We start from the raw sequence: 21509 nt of genomic DNA, 5'->3' as shown, positions 1-21509 counted from the left end.
GAGGGGGATATGAAGGAGGGCGTGGGGCGCCGGCTGGGCCGGCCTGATTGGCCTCGAGGCCATCTGGGCCGTGGCCCAGCGGGGAGGGGGGGGGGGTTCTCTTTTATCTTTCTTTTTTTGTTTGTTTTACATTTTTGTTTTGTTTTCTGTTTTTATCTTTTTCTTATTTTCTTTTCTATTTTATTTATTTTAGTTAGCAAAACAGCTTTGCAAAAATATAACCCCTACTCCTAAATTAGCATAATAACATAGGCCACCTACTCCAAAAAGTTTGGTGATTATATAAACTAGATTAATTGTTTAGTATTTAAAAGCATTTAAATAATTGTTTTGCTGCTGTTTTACTTACTATAGCGCATTTAAATACTTTACAAAAATGTGGTTTCTTCACCAATATTTAATATGAATTATTTGGCTCGCTCCGAACATTTTAGTTTTAATATTTGAAAACTTTTATTGTTTGCTTGATTTTAAATTTAATTCGAACCTTTTTCGAACTAACACGAGATTAGCAACAGTAATCGAGGTGACATGGCATCATTAGCAGAGGTTCACTGTAGCCTAATTATTCGGGCATCACAGCCGGGCAATGTGCGAGCGGTGTCTGGGCGGTCCGTTGGGACGTTTGAGGAGTCCGACTGTAGATGCTCTCACACTGGCTTTGCCTAAATTCTGCTCTGGTTATCTGTTACATAGATGAATTCAGATTGTTTTGTCCCCAATAGATTTTGGGCACATCCCTATGGGTTCTTATTGTATTTTTGTTTTTGGTAGGGCAAAGGTGATCATCAGGGTGCCAGCTGAGCTGCCCCATTAGCACGAGCTAAATAGGTCGTTCCTGGGCCTGTAGATAGGGCACGCTAGATGGCACTGCATGAACCTTTTATCTGTTTTATTATTTATTTATATATATGGTCTAAAAACAATCCAATAGGCCAAAATGACCAAATATCCATCAGGCCGAACAACACGTGGGCCTTTGTGTGTGACGTGTCGACAGGCTAGCCTGATTAGCAAAGAGGTCATGCTTGGGCCTAAGTATGACATGACTCGTTTACTAATCAGGTCTCGATGGGCTGTGTCGTGCCCGGCACAATACATGCCTGCACTCAATGACAAAAATATGTCCAAACCGTGCGGTCCGAATGATTGGGGGTGATTTGAGGGTTGTTTAGAGATGGCATGGGAAAAACAAACACGGTATGATTAAACCACAAACAAACACATACTCCCTCCATTTCATAATGTAGTGCTTCCTCTATCCTCGTGCTTCAACTTTGACCGTAAATTTACCTAGCAAGACCGATTGCGGCGGGAGCAAAAGTTATATCAGTGAATTCGTATTTGAAAGAAGTTTTCAATTATATAATTTTTTCTCCCGCTGCAGTCGGTCTCGTTGGTTAAATTTATGATCAAAGTTGGATCTCGGTAAGCGCGGGCACACTATATTTTGGAATAAAGGAAGTACAACAATCCGTATTGGGATCAGGGAACTGGTTGTGGGCGAGTCATGCTGTAACTTGCGGCAACTAATCCGTCGGGCTCCAACGGGTCAGGCACTGTTCATGAGGTACGGTGGCTGCTCATTGTTCATGTTGATCCGCCCGTTGATTCAAGATTGAACGGTTTAGAGAGGGGGATGTCACCGTACTGTTCACCAGCGACTCGCCCACATCAAGTCACCGGATCTAAGAGCATCTCCAGCAGCGCCCCCAAGAAGGCCCCTTAAGCGTTTTTTCGTCCGCCGGCGTAAAAAAATCGGCCCACTCGCGTCCTCAAGAGCTCAGTTTTTACCGGCTCGGGCCGAAATTGGCGCCAGCGGACCCAATCCGAACCCGGCGCGCTGGGGGTCGCTCAGAGGCGCCGGGCGAATCGTTTTTGGCGCGAAGAGCCGCGGGCCCGCCGCGTCAGCGACTCTACTCTCTTCTCGCCCCTTCATCGTCCTCATCGCCTCGTTTTCCGCAGCGAATCAATGCCAAAGCTGCCGCGCGCTGCTGCGCCGGTCAGCCTCCATTGATGCCTCATGGGCGGCGCAGTGAAGGCTGGGCGACGCGTCCCTCGACCACCACGCAATCACGCCACGCGTAACGCGCCGGCCAAGCCTACCACGCGGCGTCTCCGCCTATAAAAGCCGACTGGAAGCGCGCCGGAGAGACTCACCCTGATCATCCACCGACGACGCGCTCATTTCTCCCCCTTTCCTCCTCTCGCCGTCACCAGTTGAGAAAGCATGGCCGAGTGTTTCCCAGGCGACGGCGAACGGATTCGGGTGCCGTCATCTGCACGAGGACGAGACTCGCCTCCTTTTCGACGTCGAGTACCCGGTCCCGCCGGACATGCGGGTTCCCGGGGCGTGGAGGATCAGCGCCGGCGGCGTGCCGGTGCCCCCAGCACCCACCGGCGCGGCGCGGCGTGCGGAGATCGCACGCATCCGCTCGTCCCTGCCGCGTGCGGCGAGGGAGGGGCCCCGGTACGTCCCCGACAGCCCAATCTGGGAGCCGTACTTCCGCCGCCGACACGACGAGCAGCTCGAGGCCACCAACGGCGTCGTGCCCTCCGGCAGGTTCAACGCTGATGGCCGGCGTCGGTGGTGGGGCGTGCCCGGGCGCATGTTGAAGTCCTTCCTCGAGTACATCAAGGGCGGCAACACGCCGCGCCTCGAGTACCCCGCTCCCTCGTCCTTCTCACGCCGCCGAGGAAGCTTCTAGACGCCGAGGCGCATGGAGACCGGGGTGTCCTCCTCCTCGTCCGGCGGCTCTCCCTGCCTCCACCTCCGCCCCGTCAAGCCGGAGCCCCAGGACACGCCTGTCAGCGCGCGTACCCGCAGCTCCGGCACCCTCGTCGAGCCCAAGGTGGAGCCCAGCCTCCCCCCGGAGTACGAGGAGATAGCCCGGCGCGACTTCTCCGACAAGGACGCCATGCGGTGGTCGCGCGACGACTACCTGCGCGAGGAGATGGTCCGGCAGCGCCGGGCCCTGGAGGAGATCGTCGCCCGCAAACGTGGGCGTGAGGACGAGGACGGTGTCGTCGTCCTCGATAGCGACGACGACGACGCCCCCGGACCGTCCAACCCGCCGCGCCAACCGGGGGAGGGATGCAGCAGGGACGACAGAGGCGTAGGCGGGGGCGAAGACAACGACGACAACGGTGACTACACGCGGTTCTACAGCCTCCTCGGCATGTAGAACCGCGTGGGCGGGCGGCGAGGCGGGCGGCGAGGGAGACGGCGGGGGTAGCCCGCGGTAGTTTTTTTTAAATATGTTTAAATTTGAACGAACTCGCTCGTGTTTGCGCAGAATTTGAACATTTTAAAACCCGTGGGGGCTGCGACTGGGGCATCACGCCCCCAATGCGCGGTTTAGCGCCGTTGCGTCCTCGGGGGGCGATTTTTTGCCCTTCCTGTGGGGCAGACGGCTGGAGATGCCCTGAGTCCCTACGATCCATATCTTTATCCCGCAAAAAAAATTCCATATCTTTACGCAGAGGACATCGCAGCCGTTCGTTTCCCTCACGATCCAACCGTGGAATACCCGAGCACGCGGATCGACGGGCCCACCACCGTCCCCATAAATACCCAGCCTCTCCACCTCTTTTCCCCAGCAGCGACGAACACCTCCGCGAAATCCCAAACTACCAACCCGATCCCTCCTCCCCCTCGTCCCGACGAGCACCAGCGGCCGGCCATGGACGCCTCAGCCACCGGAGCCGGAGCGAAGGCGAAGAAGGGCGCGGCGGGGCGCAAGGCCGGCGGCCCCAGGAAGAAGTCGGTGACGCGGTCCGTCAAGGCCGGGCTCCAGTTCCCCGTCGGCCGCATCGGCCGGTACCTCAAGAACGGCCGGTACGCGAAGCGCGTCGGCACGGGCGCCCCAGTCTACCTCGCGGCCGTCCTCGAGTACCTGGCCGCGGAGCTGCTGGAGCTCGCCGGGAACGCCGCCAAGGACAACAAGAAGTCCCGCATCGTGCCCAGGCACCTGCTGCTGGCCGTGAGGAACGACCAGGAGCTCGGCAGGCTGCTGGCCGGCGTCACCATCGCGCACGGCGGCGTGCTGCCCAACATCAACCCGGTGCTGCTCCCCAAGAAGACGGCGGAGAAGGAGCCCAAGTCGCCCAAGAAGGCCGCCAAGTCCCCCAAGAAGGCCGACAAGAAGGCCTAGAGAGAGGCGCGCATCGATTAGCTTGCCGTGCTTTGTAGAACTAATGGTTTCGATGTAGATCTGTGCTGCCAAGAAAGAACAATTCAGAAAACCTCTATTCGATTGGTTTAGCCGCTCTAGTGCTCTGTAGTAACAGTGATTGCTGTGCCGATGTAGATCTGTGCTGCGAAGAGGAAAATGCCAGAAATCTCTCTGATTTGAGCAAATTGTTCGTTTTTCTTCTGTTGTTGGTGTTGTGATGTTAACATAGGTGCGGTGGGGAAAACTCAGATCTGTTCGAATTTGTCAACATTTCTTTCTTGTGGTACTGAGCGGAGTTCGCCTTAGTGGAGTTCTCCTTGGAAGTTTCAGCGATGCCCAAGATGAAGTAAGCCAAAATTAGTTGAGATCATGTAATCGGTTGGAGCCAGCCATGATTCTCTGTAACGGTGGATGATGACAGTACCATCAGCAATGCTAGAGCTTGGTCCCAAGCTGAAAAGAAAAGAACTAGGACACCCCCAGGAACCATCAAATAAACAGAGTTATTTACTGTTCTCCCATGCTTTCTTCTAGCTTTATGGGCATCTCCAATCGTCCGGACACCACCCAGTGGCGGAGCTTCATGGGGCCCAACCTGGCCCATGGCCCCCCAGCTCAAACAAATTATGTGCAAACTGGACGATACTTGTTAAATTTCGAAATATTTTACCTACTACTCCCTCTGTTCTGATTTACTTGTCAATGGTTTTAGTTCAAATTTGAACTAAATCCACGACGAGTAAATCGGAACGGAGGGAGTACTAGATTACTCAGTACAAAGTGTGTGTGTGTGTGTGTGTGTGTGTGTTGAGCTAGCTATGGATGTATTATTACCTTTGCAATTCCAGATTCCCAGCTCTTGGTGACCTCCATAGTACTCCAATGATGCGCTTTCACCCTTTCAGGGTGATGCTTTGGTTATCTGTTTTGGCAGGGTGATGTTGGCTGTGGCTGGAGAGGAAGGCAGAGATCAAGCAGCTCTAGATCTTTGCTACGGAGTAGTCGTTTACCTGGAACTTGTTCCTTTCTCATGTCAACCTACCTCTTGGGTGTCTGGTTTCAGTTTTGTACTATGGAAGCTAAGACTTGATGTCACTTGGCGTAATTTCTTCTCAACATGATTTGAGTTTAATCTGTTTTGAATGGTTGATGTATGCTGCAAATTCTCTAGACTTGCCTCCTTATATAAACGCTCTTATATTAATTTACAGAGGAGCCCTAATTTTACTACTACCTCTCTACCATAACACATCGAACTGCTAAAACGGCATATATTATGGTACGGACGGAGGGAGTAGTACAATGTACGCAGAACATGCAAGCTCTTCATGAGTATCAACTGTCGATCAAACTGTCCAGACTTCCTGATCTTGCTATTCTTAGTTTTGCAAAGCATGTACTCGAGCAAAATCCGTAGCATATAAATGTACGTTCTGCCGCAAATTCGTAGACGTGTAAGTCGATTTCTTACACTGCAACTTCTGTTTTGCCATTCAATTCCGTACAACACATTGTGCAGCCTGCGCAATGCGGGTTCAATTTCTAAGGCCTCAGATGCCGCACAAACATCGTCCATCTTATTCCATCAAGCATGCCATCCACACACTATTTACATTATTATTCATTCAGGCCGATGATTGACGCTGCAATCACTCATACGGGCCTACTTAATTTGCTGGCACCCTGTTACCCCCAGCTGCAAACGGCTTGCGAAGAAACTCCCGTGCTATCTTCCCGTTCGCGCCCTCCGGGAAGAAGCCGCCGGGCACGTGCTCGTCGCCGGAGAGGTACAGGATGCGGAGCAGCTCCGCCGGCGTGCGGGCGTAGGAGAGCGAGTCCCTGTCGGCGGAGAGCACGTTGGTGCAGATCCTCCCCTCCGCGCCAAGCTCGGGCGGCACGGTGAGCCCCTCGTCCTTCACCCCGCACTTCGCCAGCTGGTTCCTCGCCGCGGAGATGCGGTCGGTGAACTCCGCCACCGTGATCCCCTTGTAGGGCGGCACCGTCTCGCTCCTCCGCTCGAAGAGCAGCGCGCGGAAGACCGCGTCCTGCCCCGCCTCCACGCCTAGCAACCCTGCAAGAAGCTGCAACAGATACAGTGGCATCAACTCAACTTGTGTGTAACTTGCAGGTTTCAATGTCCATATGCATGGACACGATGTTGGATGGTGGATTTGGTTACGTGTTTAGTCGCGTAGCCGTCGATGATGGGGTTGGTGCCGGTGTAGCCGTTGATGCCCAGGTAGGGGATCACGTAGCACGCCATCAGGAAGTTGCGGCTGTCCATATAGGGGTCGAAAGGAGGATCCAAATGGTAACCAAATGCTTGGTCCATCACCCTTGCAAAGTTGCTGGCGCTCAGGTCTATCTTCGGCCTAGGGAACCCACCAACTGTGTTCTGGATAGCCCTGCAACGAAAATAAACCGGAAGCACATGGATTTTCAGCACCAACTTGCTTCTATCCAGTCCAAGTGTGTTGCAATTCGAAATGGTGAAGGGGAGCAATTCGTTGAATGGATCTTGCACACACCTGATGTGGCCGACTTCTTGAAGGCCAAACTCCGCGGTGATGCGCCATGTCACCTCGTCAAGGTTGGCCTTCATGGCGCCCACCGGAGGCGGCCCTCCCAACGTCAGGTTCGGCGCGATCTGGTCGAGCCCTACACCGAACGCTGCGTGGAGGAAGAACTCGGCCTCGGTGTACTCCAGGTTCAGCGCGAACTGCATCGGGTCGATGTCGTACGGGAACACCGGGACCGGAACGTGCGGAGCCGGTGGCTGGCACCGAGGTCCGCCGCAGTCCGAGGTTTCCACCGCCACCGCTGACGCCTTGGCTGGAGGGCAGGTAGGGTCGACCGCATGGCCGGATGATGCCCTGCATGAACAGGCCAGGAGGAACAAGAGCAGGAGAGGGGCGTAGGTGTGAGATGATGCCGTTGCCATCTTCACAAAATGTTTAAGCATCCGAGGACGCTGGACTGAAGGTGCATGGTGTCATCTCTGCTGAACTTATAGCGGATCAGCGTAGCATAGCCAACAATCTGGAAGCTGCCCTTCTGAAGCAATCCGCTAACTAACGTTCTCTGGCGGTGATTGCTGCCTGAGCTTACCTCCTTCAGCGAGGTGACGTTGTCTGCGAGAAATTTAGATCGCTGACGCTTGGAGGTATCTGGAAATAGATTACTTGTAGAAGCCAAGAAGTGAGGCTCGCAGACAGATCACCTTTCTTCAGAGCCAGTTCAGGTGCTTCACTTCAATTTAGATTGCAATGGTGCATCGTCTCAATTTTCTTCAGCCTATATCTGTGCCACCCATGGAAATCTGCCAAGTGTAACTTCCAAATTCAGAGAAACCCTGGAAAACTCCAGGCCACAGATGCTATTTCAGGGTGAGAGGTGAGTATCTGTGGGTCACTCCGTCAAAATTTCTTCACTGATGTGACATGTTGATACACGGCAGTTATTGTGGTTGTTGTCAGGGTGTCCAGAGAATTCAAGCCTTTCCCTGTTCGTAGTTTCCCATGGGGAACGCCTTTCCTTTGTTGGAAATCTTCAGGTAACCACGTCTGTAATTGCAACCACATGCACCAGCTACCCTCATTGACCGGAATAAATCACGCATGGCATAATACTGACCAGCTGATTTTATATTGTGGTTAAGCTTCGAGCTGAGGCGGTGCCTAAACTGCCACATTTCCTTTTTTCCATTGGGGAAGAGCAAATGCTTGTACGGTTCATCTTGCTTTAGAGTGGTCTTGCGAGGTGGTAGAAGGGAGCGGTTAGCGAAAGCGAGCTTAATTATCTCACACCTCCAAGTCTAAATTAATCACCGCCACTCAAGCTGCAGGCGTGCTTAAAATAGGCGACTTGGATGACAGTGGGATGAAGAAATGAAAGAGATGGGGTGCTCCAGGTGATCATCTCTTAGCACGCAACATCCCCTCCACCGTCAGCTCTAATGAATTTCTACTCATTGCCATGAAGATCTTTTGCAGGCAACTCCTGTGCTGGAGGTTGCATAGTGAAATCCTACAAAAAAGAAGTTATAGGCAAGTTAGAAGAAGAGTTGATGATTCGGTTCACTCCATGAAACCAAGTAAACTCAAAATTCAATCTGGAAAGCGTAGAGAAGCAGCACAGACCACCAGAGGAAACACTTTCTCAGCTGCGAGCTTGTGTCACTTGCAGTTAACGATTTGCAAAAATAATTCGTTGGCTGTTTGTTTGCAGTACCTAATTCAGCAGGTAGATACGGATCCTTGAGCTCTTGCTGAAAAGAGAAGCAAGCTAAAGTTACTCTCTTGGATGCTGAACAACTTGCACATGGCACATGGTGAATATGAATTACCAGGTTAAGTGGTTGCAGGGCCATCTGCGCATAAACACACATGATTGTTTCCTGGAACCGAGAAAATATGTAAAAGCTTTTCCTGTTTTTCATACACATATAAGGATATACTTTCACTTTATGACTCTTTCTTTCCTACTAGATTATACACTAATTATGTATACTGCAATCTCAATTCTGAAATATGTGTTACTGCAAATGGTGAAGCGTGTCTACCCATCTAGTCATGAAGGGATGCATTGGTGAGACGGGTCGGTAAAGGGAGAGGTCGCCTGGTTCAGCGGTTTTGTATCTGATTGTTTTACCATTGGTGAGCCAGTGCTGAGAGCTCAGATCTTCCACCCTGCTTAAAGTTGAAGGGAGAGAAAATACAACAACAACAAAGCCTTTTTGTCCCAAGCAAATTGGGGTAGGTTGTGTCCTCTGCTATGCATTCATCTGTACTTGATTGCTTTGAATGGTAGCAGTTTAGAACTATATGAACATTGCACCAACCACAAAAAGGAAGTGTTAAAGTTGCAGGACATCGTCCAAAATTTTCACGATAACTCATATTTACACTTCTCAAATTTTGACAGAGAATCAGCCAAAAATAATTGTTACAAACAAGAAAAAAAAGGAAGCGCACCATATATGTCGACAGTTATTTTTGATCTGAACAGAAGACTAAGATAGAAAATTCAAGCAACACACGGGGAAAGGGCTCCATACCTACTAGATTACTTCGCACAAAGTGTGTGTTTTGAGCTAGCTATGGATGTATTACCTTAAATTTTAACAAGCTATCCAACAATTAAGTTGCTCCTTTGCACTTCCAGACTTCCAGCTGCTTCGTGACCTCCATAGTACTCCAATGATGCGCTCTCACCCTTTCACGGTTCAGCTCTAATGGATTTTCTCCCTTTACATCAGCAGTCGTCACTAACATAAAGAGTTAGCTTATACATTCTAGGTTCCAAATTCAGCAATCCTTTCATGAGACTCTTTCGATTTAGTTTCACCATCCCTTGGTTCTTGTAACCATGTAGAGATCAACCAGTTTTATTTTCTTTTACCATGCCATGGAAAAGTAATCACATGTTTGCTGTGTAATAACTTTGTGTCAAAGCAAATATCAGGAGATCCATTTATACACCTTCAATCTGTGAAAAAATGAAGCTGGGTGGGTAGAGCTAAGGAAATCCCCAAGTATAGAACATCACCCAACAAACAATCTTCTTTCTTCTAACCATGAAAGCCACAAAATAAATGGTCACATAAGCTATCTTCAGGGGAATGCTTGTCACGGTACTGACGATGCCATTGCATCTCCATTCTTTCTCTTCGGTAACGGTCAGAGTCCTGTTTCCGCCCAGCCTTTTGTAAGCCATATATCAGAACTTCATATGTACCCGCAGAAGCAGATATCTCATTAGTTATCATCTGTGTGAATAGTTCAAGAGCCTTATCAACTTCGCCAGCTTGAAAATAGGCATTCATAAGGGCAGTGTAGGTAATCACATTCTGCTCTGCAGGTGATAACCCAAAGATATGTGCCGCGTATGAAGAATGCCCAGCAGAACCCAGTCTGAGTATTAAGACAGATAACAGATATGCTCCAAGATTGCAGCCATGTTTAACCAATCTTTCAACAATCTTAGACACCAAATCAAACGAATTATTTCTGATGTACTGACCAAGAAGGCAACTATATGCAGATCTGTCAAGTTCACTGCCTACTCTTAGGCTATAGTACAGAACTGTGAGTCCACATGATGGTCTGCAGTTTGCGCAGCTGGCCTGAATAATATCAGATATTATATGCGATTCCAACTTCACATTCCTCGTGGTCAATTCATTTACCATCTGTTCGATAGCAGACCAGTTTCTAGAAGCCAAAAGGTATATAATCGTACTTCTGTAAGTAATGTAGCTTCGATGAGAAAATGTTGGGTCATATTCCATTCCTTCGGATGCAAGATGAGGATTCACTTCCCAAAGAAGATTAGGGCTCTCACCACTAGCTTTTAGAGCTTCTAGTGCTTCCAAAAAGACAGGCCTACGGAGAACAATGCCTTTCTCCTTCATGTGCTGAAGAATGAAGGTCATCACTGACGTCTCACCAGCGCTGGCACACTTCTTGACTAGAATATTGCAGAGTGGCTTGTCTGGTTCTACGCCTGCATCTTGCATGTCACTCATAATTTGTAGAGTAGCTTGGAATTTTCCTGATGACAACCAGAATCATGTCAGTATACGATATGATGGTCCAAGGATTACGTCTTGCGGTTGCAGTGCAAATGAACATGAAAAATCATATTAACAAAGTTGAAGAAACCGGACAAAAATGTCGAGGCGAACAACTATCACTTATGCAGTGTACATGAACATGAAAAATCATATCAATGGACGAGCCGTCCGTTCACGCATTCCATCGAACAGCTAGCCACGTCGTGAGTGCACAGGTAAGCAAGAAAACGCCTAATGGGCATTTCGTCGAGCACCTGACCTGCGTCAGCGAGATGCTCGATGAGCACGGTGTAGGTGGTGCAGCTGGGCCGCAGCCCCTCGGCCACCATCTCCTCGAACACCCTCCTGCCCTCGGCGGCCCTCCCGGCGTGGAAGAGGATCTTGACGCAGGCCGTGTAGCTGACGAGCGTGGGGCGGCACTTCCCCCTGCGGGAGCGCATCTCCTCCCACACCCGCATCGCGGCGTCCACGTCCCCGGCGCGCGCCAGCCAGTGCATGACGGTGGTGAACGTGGCGGCGTCGGGGTCGACCCCGGCGCGGAGCATCTCGGCGAGCAGGCGGAGCATGGCGGGGACCCGGCCGGCCTCGCCGAGGAGGTGGAGCATGGAGGTGTAGGTGTAGCGGTCGTGGCGGAAGGCGGCCCCGGGTGTGGGGGAGGAGGCGGCGAGGCGGAAGAAGAGGAAGGCCTTCTGGAGGGGCGGGTGGGTCTTGAGGACGCGCGCCACGACGTGCGAGTCCCAGACGAGGCCCGGGAGGGAGAGGAGGAGCGGGCGCGCCGCCGACCAGGGGTGGTCGCGGAGTATGTTGGTCACGCGGCGGACGACGTCGCGGGTGTACGTCGGGGCGGAGGGCTCGGCGGCGGGTTTGGGGCGGGGCGGAGGGCGGCGGCGGGGCTTGGCCGGGAGGAAGTGGCGCTGGCGGCGGAGCATTTTCGGCGGCGGCGAGGCTGCTGAGAATGCGACGGGGAACTGTTTTTCTTTTTCTGGGGTACGGGGAACAGCTATGCCCCGTTGTAACGGGGAACTACTTTGGAGACAAATCCTTTTTTTTAGTATAATATAATTTTTAACTATTTTTTCGAAAACTGTCGATTTATTCATCTCTAATCGGCAATAAAATAAACACCAAAAATTACATCCAGGTTTATAAATCACCTAGCGACTACTATAAGCACTGAAACGAGCTGAAGGCGCGCCACCGTCATCGCCTCTCCCTCGTCGGAACCGGGCACAACTTGTTGTAGTAGACAGTCGAGAAATCGTCGTGCTAAAGCCCTATAGAACCAACACATTAGAATATCAACGCCGCCGATGAAGAGAAGCTTAGATCGGAATGATCCAACCTGAAGACACATGAACAAAGACGAACAAAGACCGGATCCGAGCGAATCCACCGAAGACAACCACCGACTGAATCCTTCGAGATTCGCCGAAGACACACCTCCACACGCCCTTCGACGATGCTATACACACCATCAGGACGAGGGCTAAACGGAGAGAACCTTATTTCATCTTCAAGAAGCCGCCGTTGTCTCGTCTTTTTGAGGACACAAACCCTAACAGAACTTAAGGAAGCACCTGAAAATGGAGCCCTCCCAAGTAGTTCCTCATGAATAATACTCCCCCGTTCCAAATTACTCGTGTAATTTGGAACGGAGTAGTACTCCCTTAGTTTAGAAATACTTGTCGGGAAAATGATTAACAATGGGTCTATCTAGAACTAAAATACGTGTAGATACATTCATTTATCCAATAAGTATTTCTGGACGGAGTGAGTAAGTAATATATAAAAATATACACAAACAAAAAACACAGAGATATAATTTCATTATAGCATGTGCTACTATCAGTAGATACTCTTGACATTATACACACACCGCTAGTAAAACTGTAGTCTTTCATGAATTAGTTTCATAGTGTCCATCTAGTATGCAAGTCAAATTGACTATAATATAAACAACCTTCCTATTCCTCTTCTATTTGTTTTCTTCCTCTTTTTTAAATATTCATATTTTTCGTATATTAATTCATGAGTTTCCTAAAATAATATGAACATTTTTTAAGCTTCACAAAGATTTTTAAAATTCATGAACATTTTTAGGTTCATGAATATTTTTAAATTTCACCAACTATTTAAATTGTGAATATTATCTGAAATCCATAAATATTTTATAACTCATTTTTTTTAAATCATGTTTTTTAATTCACAACATTTTTAGAACCCAAGATTTTTATAAAAAATACTTGAACATCTTTTAGTTTATCTAACTTTTTCAAATAAAAAATGATAGAAGGTTTTATGTGCTAGTATTGGCGGAAGATAAATACTAAGCGAACGGGCCAAGCAAGCAGCCAAGCTGAGTGAGTGCCAGTTTAATGGGCCTGCCCATGTGAGCGTTACAGCAACAATTTCATAATTTCAGCGTGGAATAGGAGCTCACAAGGGGCTCACGTAACCACAATCTGTTGTATAGAGGCCGAAACATGTAACCACAACCACACATCAAACAACTCAACTCAACTAAATCTAAGGCAAATGTGAATGAAACCTGCAACTAAAATAGTGCAAATGACTTGGTTGTATATTTATAATCCATTTAAAACTGACATGGTTATCTATTTAATATTTTCCCGCTGTTTCCTTCCTTTTCTTTTCCCATTTGCTATTTTTTCTTTTATTATTTTTGTTTTTAAAATACTTTTATTTTCCATATATTAATTGTATTTTTTGTAAAAAACTTGAACATTTTTTAAACTTAAAAAATCATGAAAAATTTTAAGTTCATGAATATTTTTAAAGTACAATAATAATTTTCAATTTGAAATTCACGAATATTTTAAAATACCATATTTTTATAAAAAATATCATATTTTTCCAGTTCACGACATTTTTAAAACCCAAGATTTTTTTAAAAAATCCTTGAACATCTTTTAATTTAATGAACATTTTCAAATAAAAAATGATAGTAGATTTTATGAGCTAGCGGAAAGAAAAAAAAACTAAGCGAGCAGGGGAAGCAAGGAGCCAACCTAAGCGAGTGACAGTTTTATAGGCCGGCCCAAGTGAGCATTATATTAACAATATCATAATTTCAGTGCGGAATAGAAGCTCACAAGGGGCTCACACAAGCACAATCTGTTGTATAGAAGCCAAAACATGTAAAGACATCACAACCACGCATCAAACAACTCCACTCAACTCTCAAAACAAATTTGCCTAAAAAAACTCTCAAAACAAATATTGTCTTCAACAACAACCAAACATGATATATGAATGAAAAAAGAACACCGCCACAACATAACTACTCCCTCCGTTTCGAATTACTTGTCACATGTATGGATGTACCTAGATGTATTTTAGTTCTAGATACATCCATTTCTGTGACGATAATTTGGAACGGAGGGAGTAAAACTCAAGCCAATGCAGAAAAAGAGTTATTCCCCGAAGTAAAGATCGACGTGGCGGCGAAATGCGTGTTAACCTCCAGTGCATCACAGTATATCAGTACAAGCTTTGAGAAATCAAGAACTACAAGGCGACGACACGTCACTCAAACATCAATCACACCACCACACTTTGAATTTAGTCTTTGCACCCACACGACCAAGTTGATCATGCAAACACTGCGAAGAAATTGACAAGAGTGAATCAATTCAGTTCCGGCCACGCCATGGATTAGCTCGGAAGGACTGGCAAGCAAAGCTAGTGCTTGTGCTCGAAGTCCTCGGTGGCGCGCGTGGGCTGGTAGCCGATGCCGTGGCGGTTGTTGGGGAACATCATGAAGGCGTAGCTGGCGACGCCGCCGACGACCGGCGGCAGCACGGCCATCATGGTCCTCTCGCCGGCCTCCAACGCCGGGTAGAGGCAGGACACGGTGTCCCTGTCCAGCAGCGCCAGCGTCGCGAACACGATGAGCGAGAGCGCCGCGTGCACGAAGTCGCCGGCGCGGAGGCGGTACCCGGAGAGGTCCCTGGCGGCGCCGGCGTCCGGGTCGGCGGAGAAGGTGCGCATGCCGCGGCGCGTGACGACGCCGTAGTAGACCCTGCCGTCGGAGCCGACGTAGCTGTCGGTGAAGGAGGAGAAGGCGCAGAAGGCGCCGCAGAGAGCGAGGAGCGCGCCGGAGAGCACCTTGTTGTAGGCGGCGCAGTGGCCGTTGTTGGTGACCAGCGGGCTGAGGAACTGGAACATGAACACCGTGCCGCTCGGCAGCAGCTTGATAAGGTCCGCCACCCCGCGCAGCGCCCGCTCCGCCACGCCCACGCTCCTCGCCGCCGGTGCCGCCATCAGTGGCCGCCGCGTCGTCGCGTCCTGGCTCCCTATCTTGGATTCGATGGCACTGTTGGCTCCTGCGCTCTAGACTGCACTGCTGCTCGATCTTGGTGTGGGTGGAATGAGACGCGATCGATCAGCGACGATTTATAGGCCGGCGTTGCGGACTGCTTGATCGTTGGATGACGGGTGGACGGAGTAATGGAGGCGGTTGCTTGGAAGGATTTCTTTCGGGGCGTTGGTTTGCTTGCACTCCTGGATGTTATGCTGCTGATATGATATGGACGGATCGATGGATGGACAGCGTTTTTGCGTTGCCCGCTGGACATGTTTTTGGCATGCGTGCGAAGCTCAAGGCGCGGACGGGCCGGATCGGCGGGCGGGGTGGTGAAGATTTAGTTTTAGTTTTTCCTTGCTTTGCTTTCTTTTTGTTTCTTCTTTCTTATAACAGGAATTTCTTTGCTTTGCTTCGAAGACATGCGTGAGAGGTGAGGCAGACATGCACGGGCTGGACTTAGTTTGATCCACTGGTCGGCGGTATGTGGAAAATTTTGGAGTTTTTTGTTTGTGGGTTAAGCTTACGTGATTAATTGGGTCTAATGGGATAGTCATGTGTGCATATATGAAACGGAATAAAGATGGACCGAGCTACTACCTCGGTCCTGGTTTATTGGTTCCCGTTGTATTCATAAATTTAACTAATAAAATATTCATGTATGTTAGAAAAAAATTATATCATTAAAAACTATGATCAAATATGAATCCAACGATATAATTTTTGTTGACATGTATAAATATTTTATTAGTTAAATCTTTAATCAAAATTTGGCACAAATTACAAAGTGAACCAATAAACTAGGATGGAGGTAGTACTTATGAAGTACTTTTAGCAACTCCAATTAGGACTTCCATTTGCCAGTCTTTCCTTCACTGCTAAATCAATCATAGCCCTCGTATTCGCGGGTCGTTTAGCCAACATATCTGTTACTTCCGCGGTTGAGTAAAACTTATCATCTTACGATGATGCACCCGTTTTAAGGTCGGTCGGCTCCGCGGGGTTCATGAAAAATTCATCCCACAACCGCGGAATGGAATAAAAACTACCAGAAAGTTGAGGCCAAAAAAAAGGACTCCATCGACGAGGGTAACCAAGTATGCTATCCTATATGTGCAGATTTCCTAAAAACACTAAGTAAAAAGGTAAAATACAAATCGGAGTTATGGCATTCAATCTCATATTGCAAAAAAAATCATTCATTTCTAGGAGCACAAGCAAAAATGGTTGAAAAATCTACTGTTCAAAAGAGAGTAAAACAACAACAAAAAATCCCAAGAACTACTCCAAAGTCACTTACTCGAGTGAAAATCATAGCTTTTATAGCATCTTTGTCCGCCTGAAGTCGTGTGAACCAGAAATGAATTAACAGATACAAGCAAGACCTACTCCCTCCCATCCCAAGAATTAATAATTGAAGAAAGCTATCACCAGTCGCCAACATTATAGCATAATAAAAAATGTATAAATAACACATAAATCGAGGGCTGTCCGGATACTCAGACATATATGAAATGGAATAAAGATTGACCAAGGTACTTATGAATGTAACCACAATTAACATCACTACAGTCAGACATACATGAAATGAAATAAATCGAGGGTAGGGTAGTGGAAAGAGGGGCAATGAGACTTGTCGGCGGCGGTGCCTTTGTCACCTTGGGAGAAGTAAAGGCACCATTAGGACTTACATTTGTCAGTCTTTCCTTCACTACTAAATCAATCATAGCCCTCATATTGGCGGGCCGGGTCGTTTAACCAACATCTCTGTTACTTTCGCGGTTGAGTAAAACTTATCATCTTACAATGATGCACTCGTTTTATGGTCGGTGGACTCCACGGGGTTCATGAGAAATTCATCCCACAACTCTGGGCATCTTACTCTAGGGCAGTTAGGGGTTGTTTGGATTTAGCCTGAGCTGGCCCTGCCAACCCATGGGCATGCCAAAAAATTGGCGCAGCTTTCGCCCGCCCCAATTTTGCCATCCGTTGGCGTGAAAATGAACTGGGAAAGTAGGGGTAGCCAGGGCTCGCCAAAAAAATTGCTACCAACCAAACGCCTTCCTATACACTCAGTCAAAACCAAAAAATTGGTTGGACAGGTTGGAACATCAATCCAAACAGGCCCTTAAGCCATAAGATAGAGCACGGAGCTCTGATGCCACCTGAAAGGATCAAGATGGCTCTAGAGGAGTCTGAATAGGCACAACTACACATCTTACTTTTATTATTAGAAAGCAAAGGCTATGCGAAATATAAAGATGTGCGTAAACAATTGCTATGGTGGGATAAATAACCTATACTAGATGACTCGTTCCATCCTTGGCGCAAAGACCAATTGTAGCCAATAATCGAAGCAACTTATGAACATCATATTTTATGAATGATCCACAAAGGAGCAAAAAGTAAATGCTACATAGAACTTGGCTGAACTATTTGAATCATGTTTTCCGTGAATTATCTGCAAGCGAGTATGTGTATAATGCATTTTATTTGTCGTGTCTTTACCAATGACAGACAATGATAATGGTTGCCCATGTCTTTATCTGGTGATACATAAGATGATCGTTGCCTAAGATGGGCACTCCCACTCGGAACCACATTAGGAGATGGAAACCAGACGAACCAACCAGCTGATTCACAATCCAGGGAAGAGCTCGATCAGTGGGCACGTGGAACATAGAAACCAACCAGTCAGGTGGCAGCGTGCAAAGGCCAGGTAGACATGTCAGAAGACGCCATCCGGCCAACTGTAACATGCAAAGTCTAGTAAGACATCCCAAAACACGTCATCCGGCCACACCGCAACGTCTAAAGGCCGGGTAGACATACAAAAACACGCCTTCCGGCCTAGGGAACGCAATGGCAAGAGGTCGTGCCACACCCTGACAGAACACAAGCAAAAAGAAAGCTGAGAGAAATGATCAGCTGATCCAAGGAAATAGCACGATCACAAGGCACGGGCAGCACACGTGCAATTGACCAATTGAAGCCAACAAATTCACAAATAATCATCTCGGAGTTGATGACACATATCTCATATGCTATAAATAATACACTATAAACGCTCATAGGACCTTGTGTAGATAGCAATTATTAAAAAAAACTTCTCGAACCTTTCCAAAACTAGCAATAAGGTTTCAAAAGGTTCCTAATTAAAACCATTCGCCGTGTCTGCTAGAGCTAATGGGTCGACCCAGTAAAAGCCTCACGATAGCAAGCAATACGTATTGCTCACAACGAGTGAAACATAGCATTTGGTCGCGCCTCGTAAAAAAACAATGGTCGCACCGACACGTAACATCGGCCATGTAGCGTCGTTTAGACCCCCATTGCTCTTGTCGAGCATTCCGTCGAGCAAGTCGGGTGCAACAAAGTGAGGCCTCATGCAATAAGTGCTTGCCGCACTTAGTCGATGGACAACCTCTACGGTGTAGTGAGGCCTCCTATTTAGCGCATAGGGCGTTGCATAACGTGCAAAAATGCAGCCCGCGATTCCCTCTGTGTACTTCTTCTGGGCCGGCACATACGGCGTCTGGGCGTGCCCCAACTTTTTTTGTGCTTTTTCATATTTTTCACTTTTCAAAAAACTATTCCGGATTTAAAAAAAATCTGAAGTTCAAAAAATGGTGATTAATTTGTTATTTCTTTGAAATTTATAAAATGTTCACAAAATTAGAAATTGTTCCCATTGGAAAATGCTCCGAATTTAAAAAAAATGCAAATTTGAGAAATGGTTCTGGATATTTTTTCGCATTTTGTTAAATGTCTAATTTTTCTAAAATGTGCTGAATTTTAAAAAGTGTTCAATAATTCAAAAGGATGTTCATGAATTTAAAAAATGTTCTAAATTTAAAAAATTATTCGCAGATTCAGAAAATGATTTTGAGTTCAAAAAATACTAATATATTTAAAAATGTATCCCCAGACTGCATAGAATTCATCAATTCAAAAATTACTCTTGAATTCAAAAAATATTCAATAATTGCAAAAAATGTTCTTTGATTCAGAAAATTTCATGAATTTTAAATTTGCTCCCAGAATTAAAAAAAATGTTCATGAATTCAGAAAAGGTTATGAGTTAAAAATTCACACATTTCACAAAATGGTCGCCAATTCGACATAATTTGATAAGTTCAGAAAAACGAAATTCAGAAAATTCACTAGTTTGAGAAGCTTTCACGTATCTGAACAAAATAGTTAATTTGAAAATTATATTTAATATTTGAAAAAAAAATTGTTCATGAAATGGAATGGTTGAAATGCTATTTTTCACTGGTACTGATTCATATTAGGATTCGCCAACGGGAGGAAAATAGCTGGCTGGTGCAATACTGTAGCATAGGTTTTGTGTTTTTCTTTGTTATCCCTTTTTGCACTGTTTTCTAGCTCGGTTTTTCTTGGGGATTTTCAGTTTCAATTTTCTTTTCATTATTCCTTTTCGATTCTTCGGTTTTCCTTGGTTTTCTTTGTTCTTTTGTTTATTTTTTCGGTTTACTTTTTGTTTCTGGTGTTCAACCACTATTTTTATTTATTTTATTCTTCTTTATTTCCACACATGCCTATAGTCTTTCACGCATAATGTACATTTTTGGTATACATTAGTGACATTTTATTTGTACATGTTTCAGATTTTCAAAATACATGATTAATATTTCTCTTATATATACAGTTTTTTTAATGTCAACTTTTTCATTCATGTGGTACTTTTTTTAATACGCCAGGCACATTTATATAGATGTTTAACATTTGAGAATAAATGAATAAATGATTAATATTTTGACATACTATATTGTTTACGATCAGCGTCACTTGGCGTGCTCTCAGCCGCTCGCCACATGTCGCGCTTTGGGCGCTTTCTCCGAATTTTGTTTCTATTTATTTTTCCGCGCGTATTTTTGGATTTTTAAACGGGTTTTTTCGACATTTCAGTTTTCCACCGGTTTTTCTTAGCTTTTGTATAAAAAAAATCAAAAACAAAATTGAGCGAAAAACACATTTTCTTTTTTTTCTTTCACGAGAGTTTGGTTTTGCTTTCGCGAGAGGCGCAATTTTGCTTTAGCTAGAGTCACGGCCGTGTCTCTCGAAAACGAAAAAAAAGGTTTTCTATCGTTTTTTTTTGCGAGAGACACGGTTTTGCTTATGCGAGAGGCACGGTTATGCTTTCGCGAGAGTCACGGCCATGCCTCTCGGAAAACGAAAAAACGCGTTTTCTGGTTTTCTTTCTTTCGTGAGAGGCACAGTTGAGTTTTCGCGAGAGTCACGGCCGTGCATCTCGGAAACGAAAAAAAACGCGTTTTCTGCTTCTTTACTTCCGTGAGAGGCACGGTTTTGCTTCCGTAAAAGGGACGGTTGTGATTTCGCGAGAGGCATGGGCATGTCTCTTTCGAAAAGGGAAAAAAATTATGCTCCCGATTCTGTTTTTCCTTTGGGTTTTTTCGTGAAAAAAAGTTCGTCAAAACCTATCAACATGAGATTTACTTTTGAAGATCTCGGCTCGAGGAATCCAACGATGAAAACGGTTCAAGATTTAGACGCACGGTTTAAGAGATAATTTTTTTCAATAAACAAATCAACGAAAAAAGAAAAAAACTACCAGGTTTCGACGAGTAGCGCACATGCAGCACGCCATTTGTCACAACCTGAAAAAATAGGAATGATCTTTATAACAAATATTCTTCAATTAGTGATTTTGGAAGCAAGCAGCTGTGCTCCCTTGCCTGGGGAATCCTATATGGGGCACAGGTTGCCCGTGAGCGACCTGGCGCGCACCACCCTCGCACGCTGGGCATTCCTGTGGGCCGGACCATTTTCATGTTTTTTTCTTCCTTTTCTTTTTTGTTTTCCCTTTTTATTTTTTTTGTTTTTTATTTTTCTTCTTTAATTTTCACTTTTCTGCGAATTTATTTTCAAATTCGCGAACAATTTCTTCCATTGAATTCAAGAAATGGTCATTAATGTAAAAAATATTCACCGAGTTCAATTTTTTGTTCACTGGATTTAAAAAATGTTCATCAGATTCGAAATTTGTTCATCGAAATAAAAAAAATCATGAAATTGTAAATTAGTTCATCGATTCAAAAATTGTTCATACAATTCAACAAAAAAACATTACATTTAAAAAAAATCATCCATTTTTTGACAAAAAGAAATCTTGGGTACAAATTTTGTTAATCAAGTTTAAAAACTGTTCATCATTATTAAAAAAAATCATTCTTTTGAAATCACGGACATTTTATAATTCAAGAACTGTTTTTGACAATTCACAATTATTTGAAATTTTAGTACCTTTTTATAATCCCAAATTATTATAACATGCTATTTCGTCTCAAAATAAGTGTCTCAACTTTGTACTACCTTTAGTGCAAAGTTATAATAAGCTTGAGACACTTATTTTGAAACGGATGAAGTAGAACAAACCAAAAAAGAAACAAAA

The 21509-nt window shown here is 46.0% G+C and overlaps 3 protein-coding genes and 1 pseudogene across 5 annotated transcripts; 1 reads left to right on the top strand and 3 right to left on the bottom strand.

Annotated features, from left to right (window-relative positions):
* The first annotated feature begins 3606 nt into the window (after positions 1–3606).
* On the top strand, positions 3607–4376 carry LOC119331139 (histone H2A-like). Its single transcript, XM_037604311.1, has one exon. The coding sequence runs from the start codon at positions 3684–3686 to the stop codon at positions 4152–4154; it is 471 nt and encodes a 156-aa protein (XP_037460208.1). The 5' UTR covers positions 3607–3683; the 3' UTR covers positions 4155–4376.
* A 1218-nt stretch (positions 4377–5594) lies between these two features.
* On the bottom strand, positions 5595–7391 carry LOC119333767 (annotated as a pseudogene).
* LOC119330555 (pentatricopeptide repeat-containing protein At2g01390-like) lies at positions 7387–11678 on the bottom strand. Of its 3 annotated transcripts, XR_005160157.1 has the most exons (5): positions 11009–11678; positions 9287–10727; positions 8521–8571; positions 8315–8442; positions 7387–8201 (listed from the first exon to the last, which is right to left on the bottom strand). XR_005160157.1 is itself a non-coding variant. In XM_037603668.1 (2 exons), exons 1-2 carry the CDS (start codon positions 11676–11678, stop codon positions 9745–9747), a joined length of 1653 nt encoding a protein of 550 aa, XP_037459565.1. In that variant the 3' UTR covers positions 9134–9744. The 3 variants fall into 3 exon arrangements, 1 of the variants encoding a protein (XP_037459565.1); XR_005160158.1 differs by lacking the exon at positions 8521–8571; XM_037603668.1 differs by lacking the exons at positions 7387–8201; positions 8315–8442; positions 8521–8571 and having other exon boundaries at positions 9134–10727.
* A 2514-nt stretch (positions 11679–14192) lies between these two features.
* Positions 14193–15223, bottom strand: LOC119334497 (protein DMP2-like). Its single transcript, XM_037607059.1, has one exon. The coding sequence runs from the start codon at positions 15031–15033 to the stop codon at positions 14452–14454; it is 582 nt and encodes a 193-aa protein (XP_037462956.1). The 5' UTR covers positions 15034–15223; the 3' UTR covers positions 14193–14451.
* Between the last annotated feature and the right edge of the window lie 6286 nt (positions 15224–21509).

Source organism: Triticum dicoccoides, chromosome 7A (genome assembly GCF_002162155.2).
Source record: "Triticum dicoccoides isolate Atlit2015 ecotype Zavitan chromosome 7A, WEW_v2.0, whole genome shotgun sequence".
In the NCBI taxonomy this organism is placed as follows: domain Eukaryota; kingdom Viridiplantae; phylum Streptophyta; class Magnoliopsida; order Poales; family Poaceae; genus Triticum; species Triticum dicoccoides.
The sequence above is the reverse complement of the archived record's forward strand: the minus strand, read 5'-3'. Positions and strand labels throughout refer to the sequence as shown.

What these genes read in the sequence shown, in the direction of transcription:
- LOC119331139 (XM_037604311.1), top strand. Translation starts at nt 3,684, where the DNA reads ATGGACGCCTCAGCCACCGGAGCCGGAGCGAAGGCGAAGAAGGGCGCG.
- LOC119330555 (XM_037603668.1), bottom strand. Translation starts at nt 11,678, where the DNA reads ATGCTCCGCCGCCAGCGCCACTTCCTCCCGGCCAAGCCCCGCCGCCGC. An exon ending in CGAGCATCTCGCTGACGCAG is followed by an intron (nt 10,728 to 11,008) that starts GTCAGGTGCTCG and finishes GGTTGTCATCAG; the next exon opens with GAAAATTCCAAGCTACTCTA.
- LOC119334497 (XM_037607059.1), bottom strand. Translation starts at nt 15,033, where the DNA reads ATGGCGGCACCGGCGGCGAGGAGCGTGGGCGTGGCGGAGCGGGCGCTG.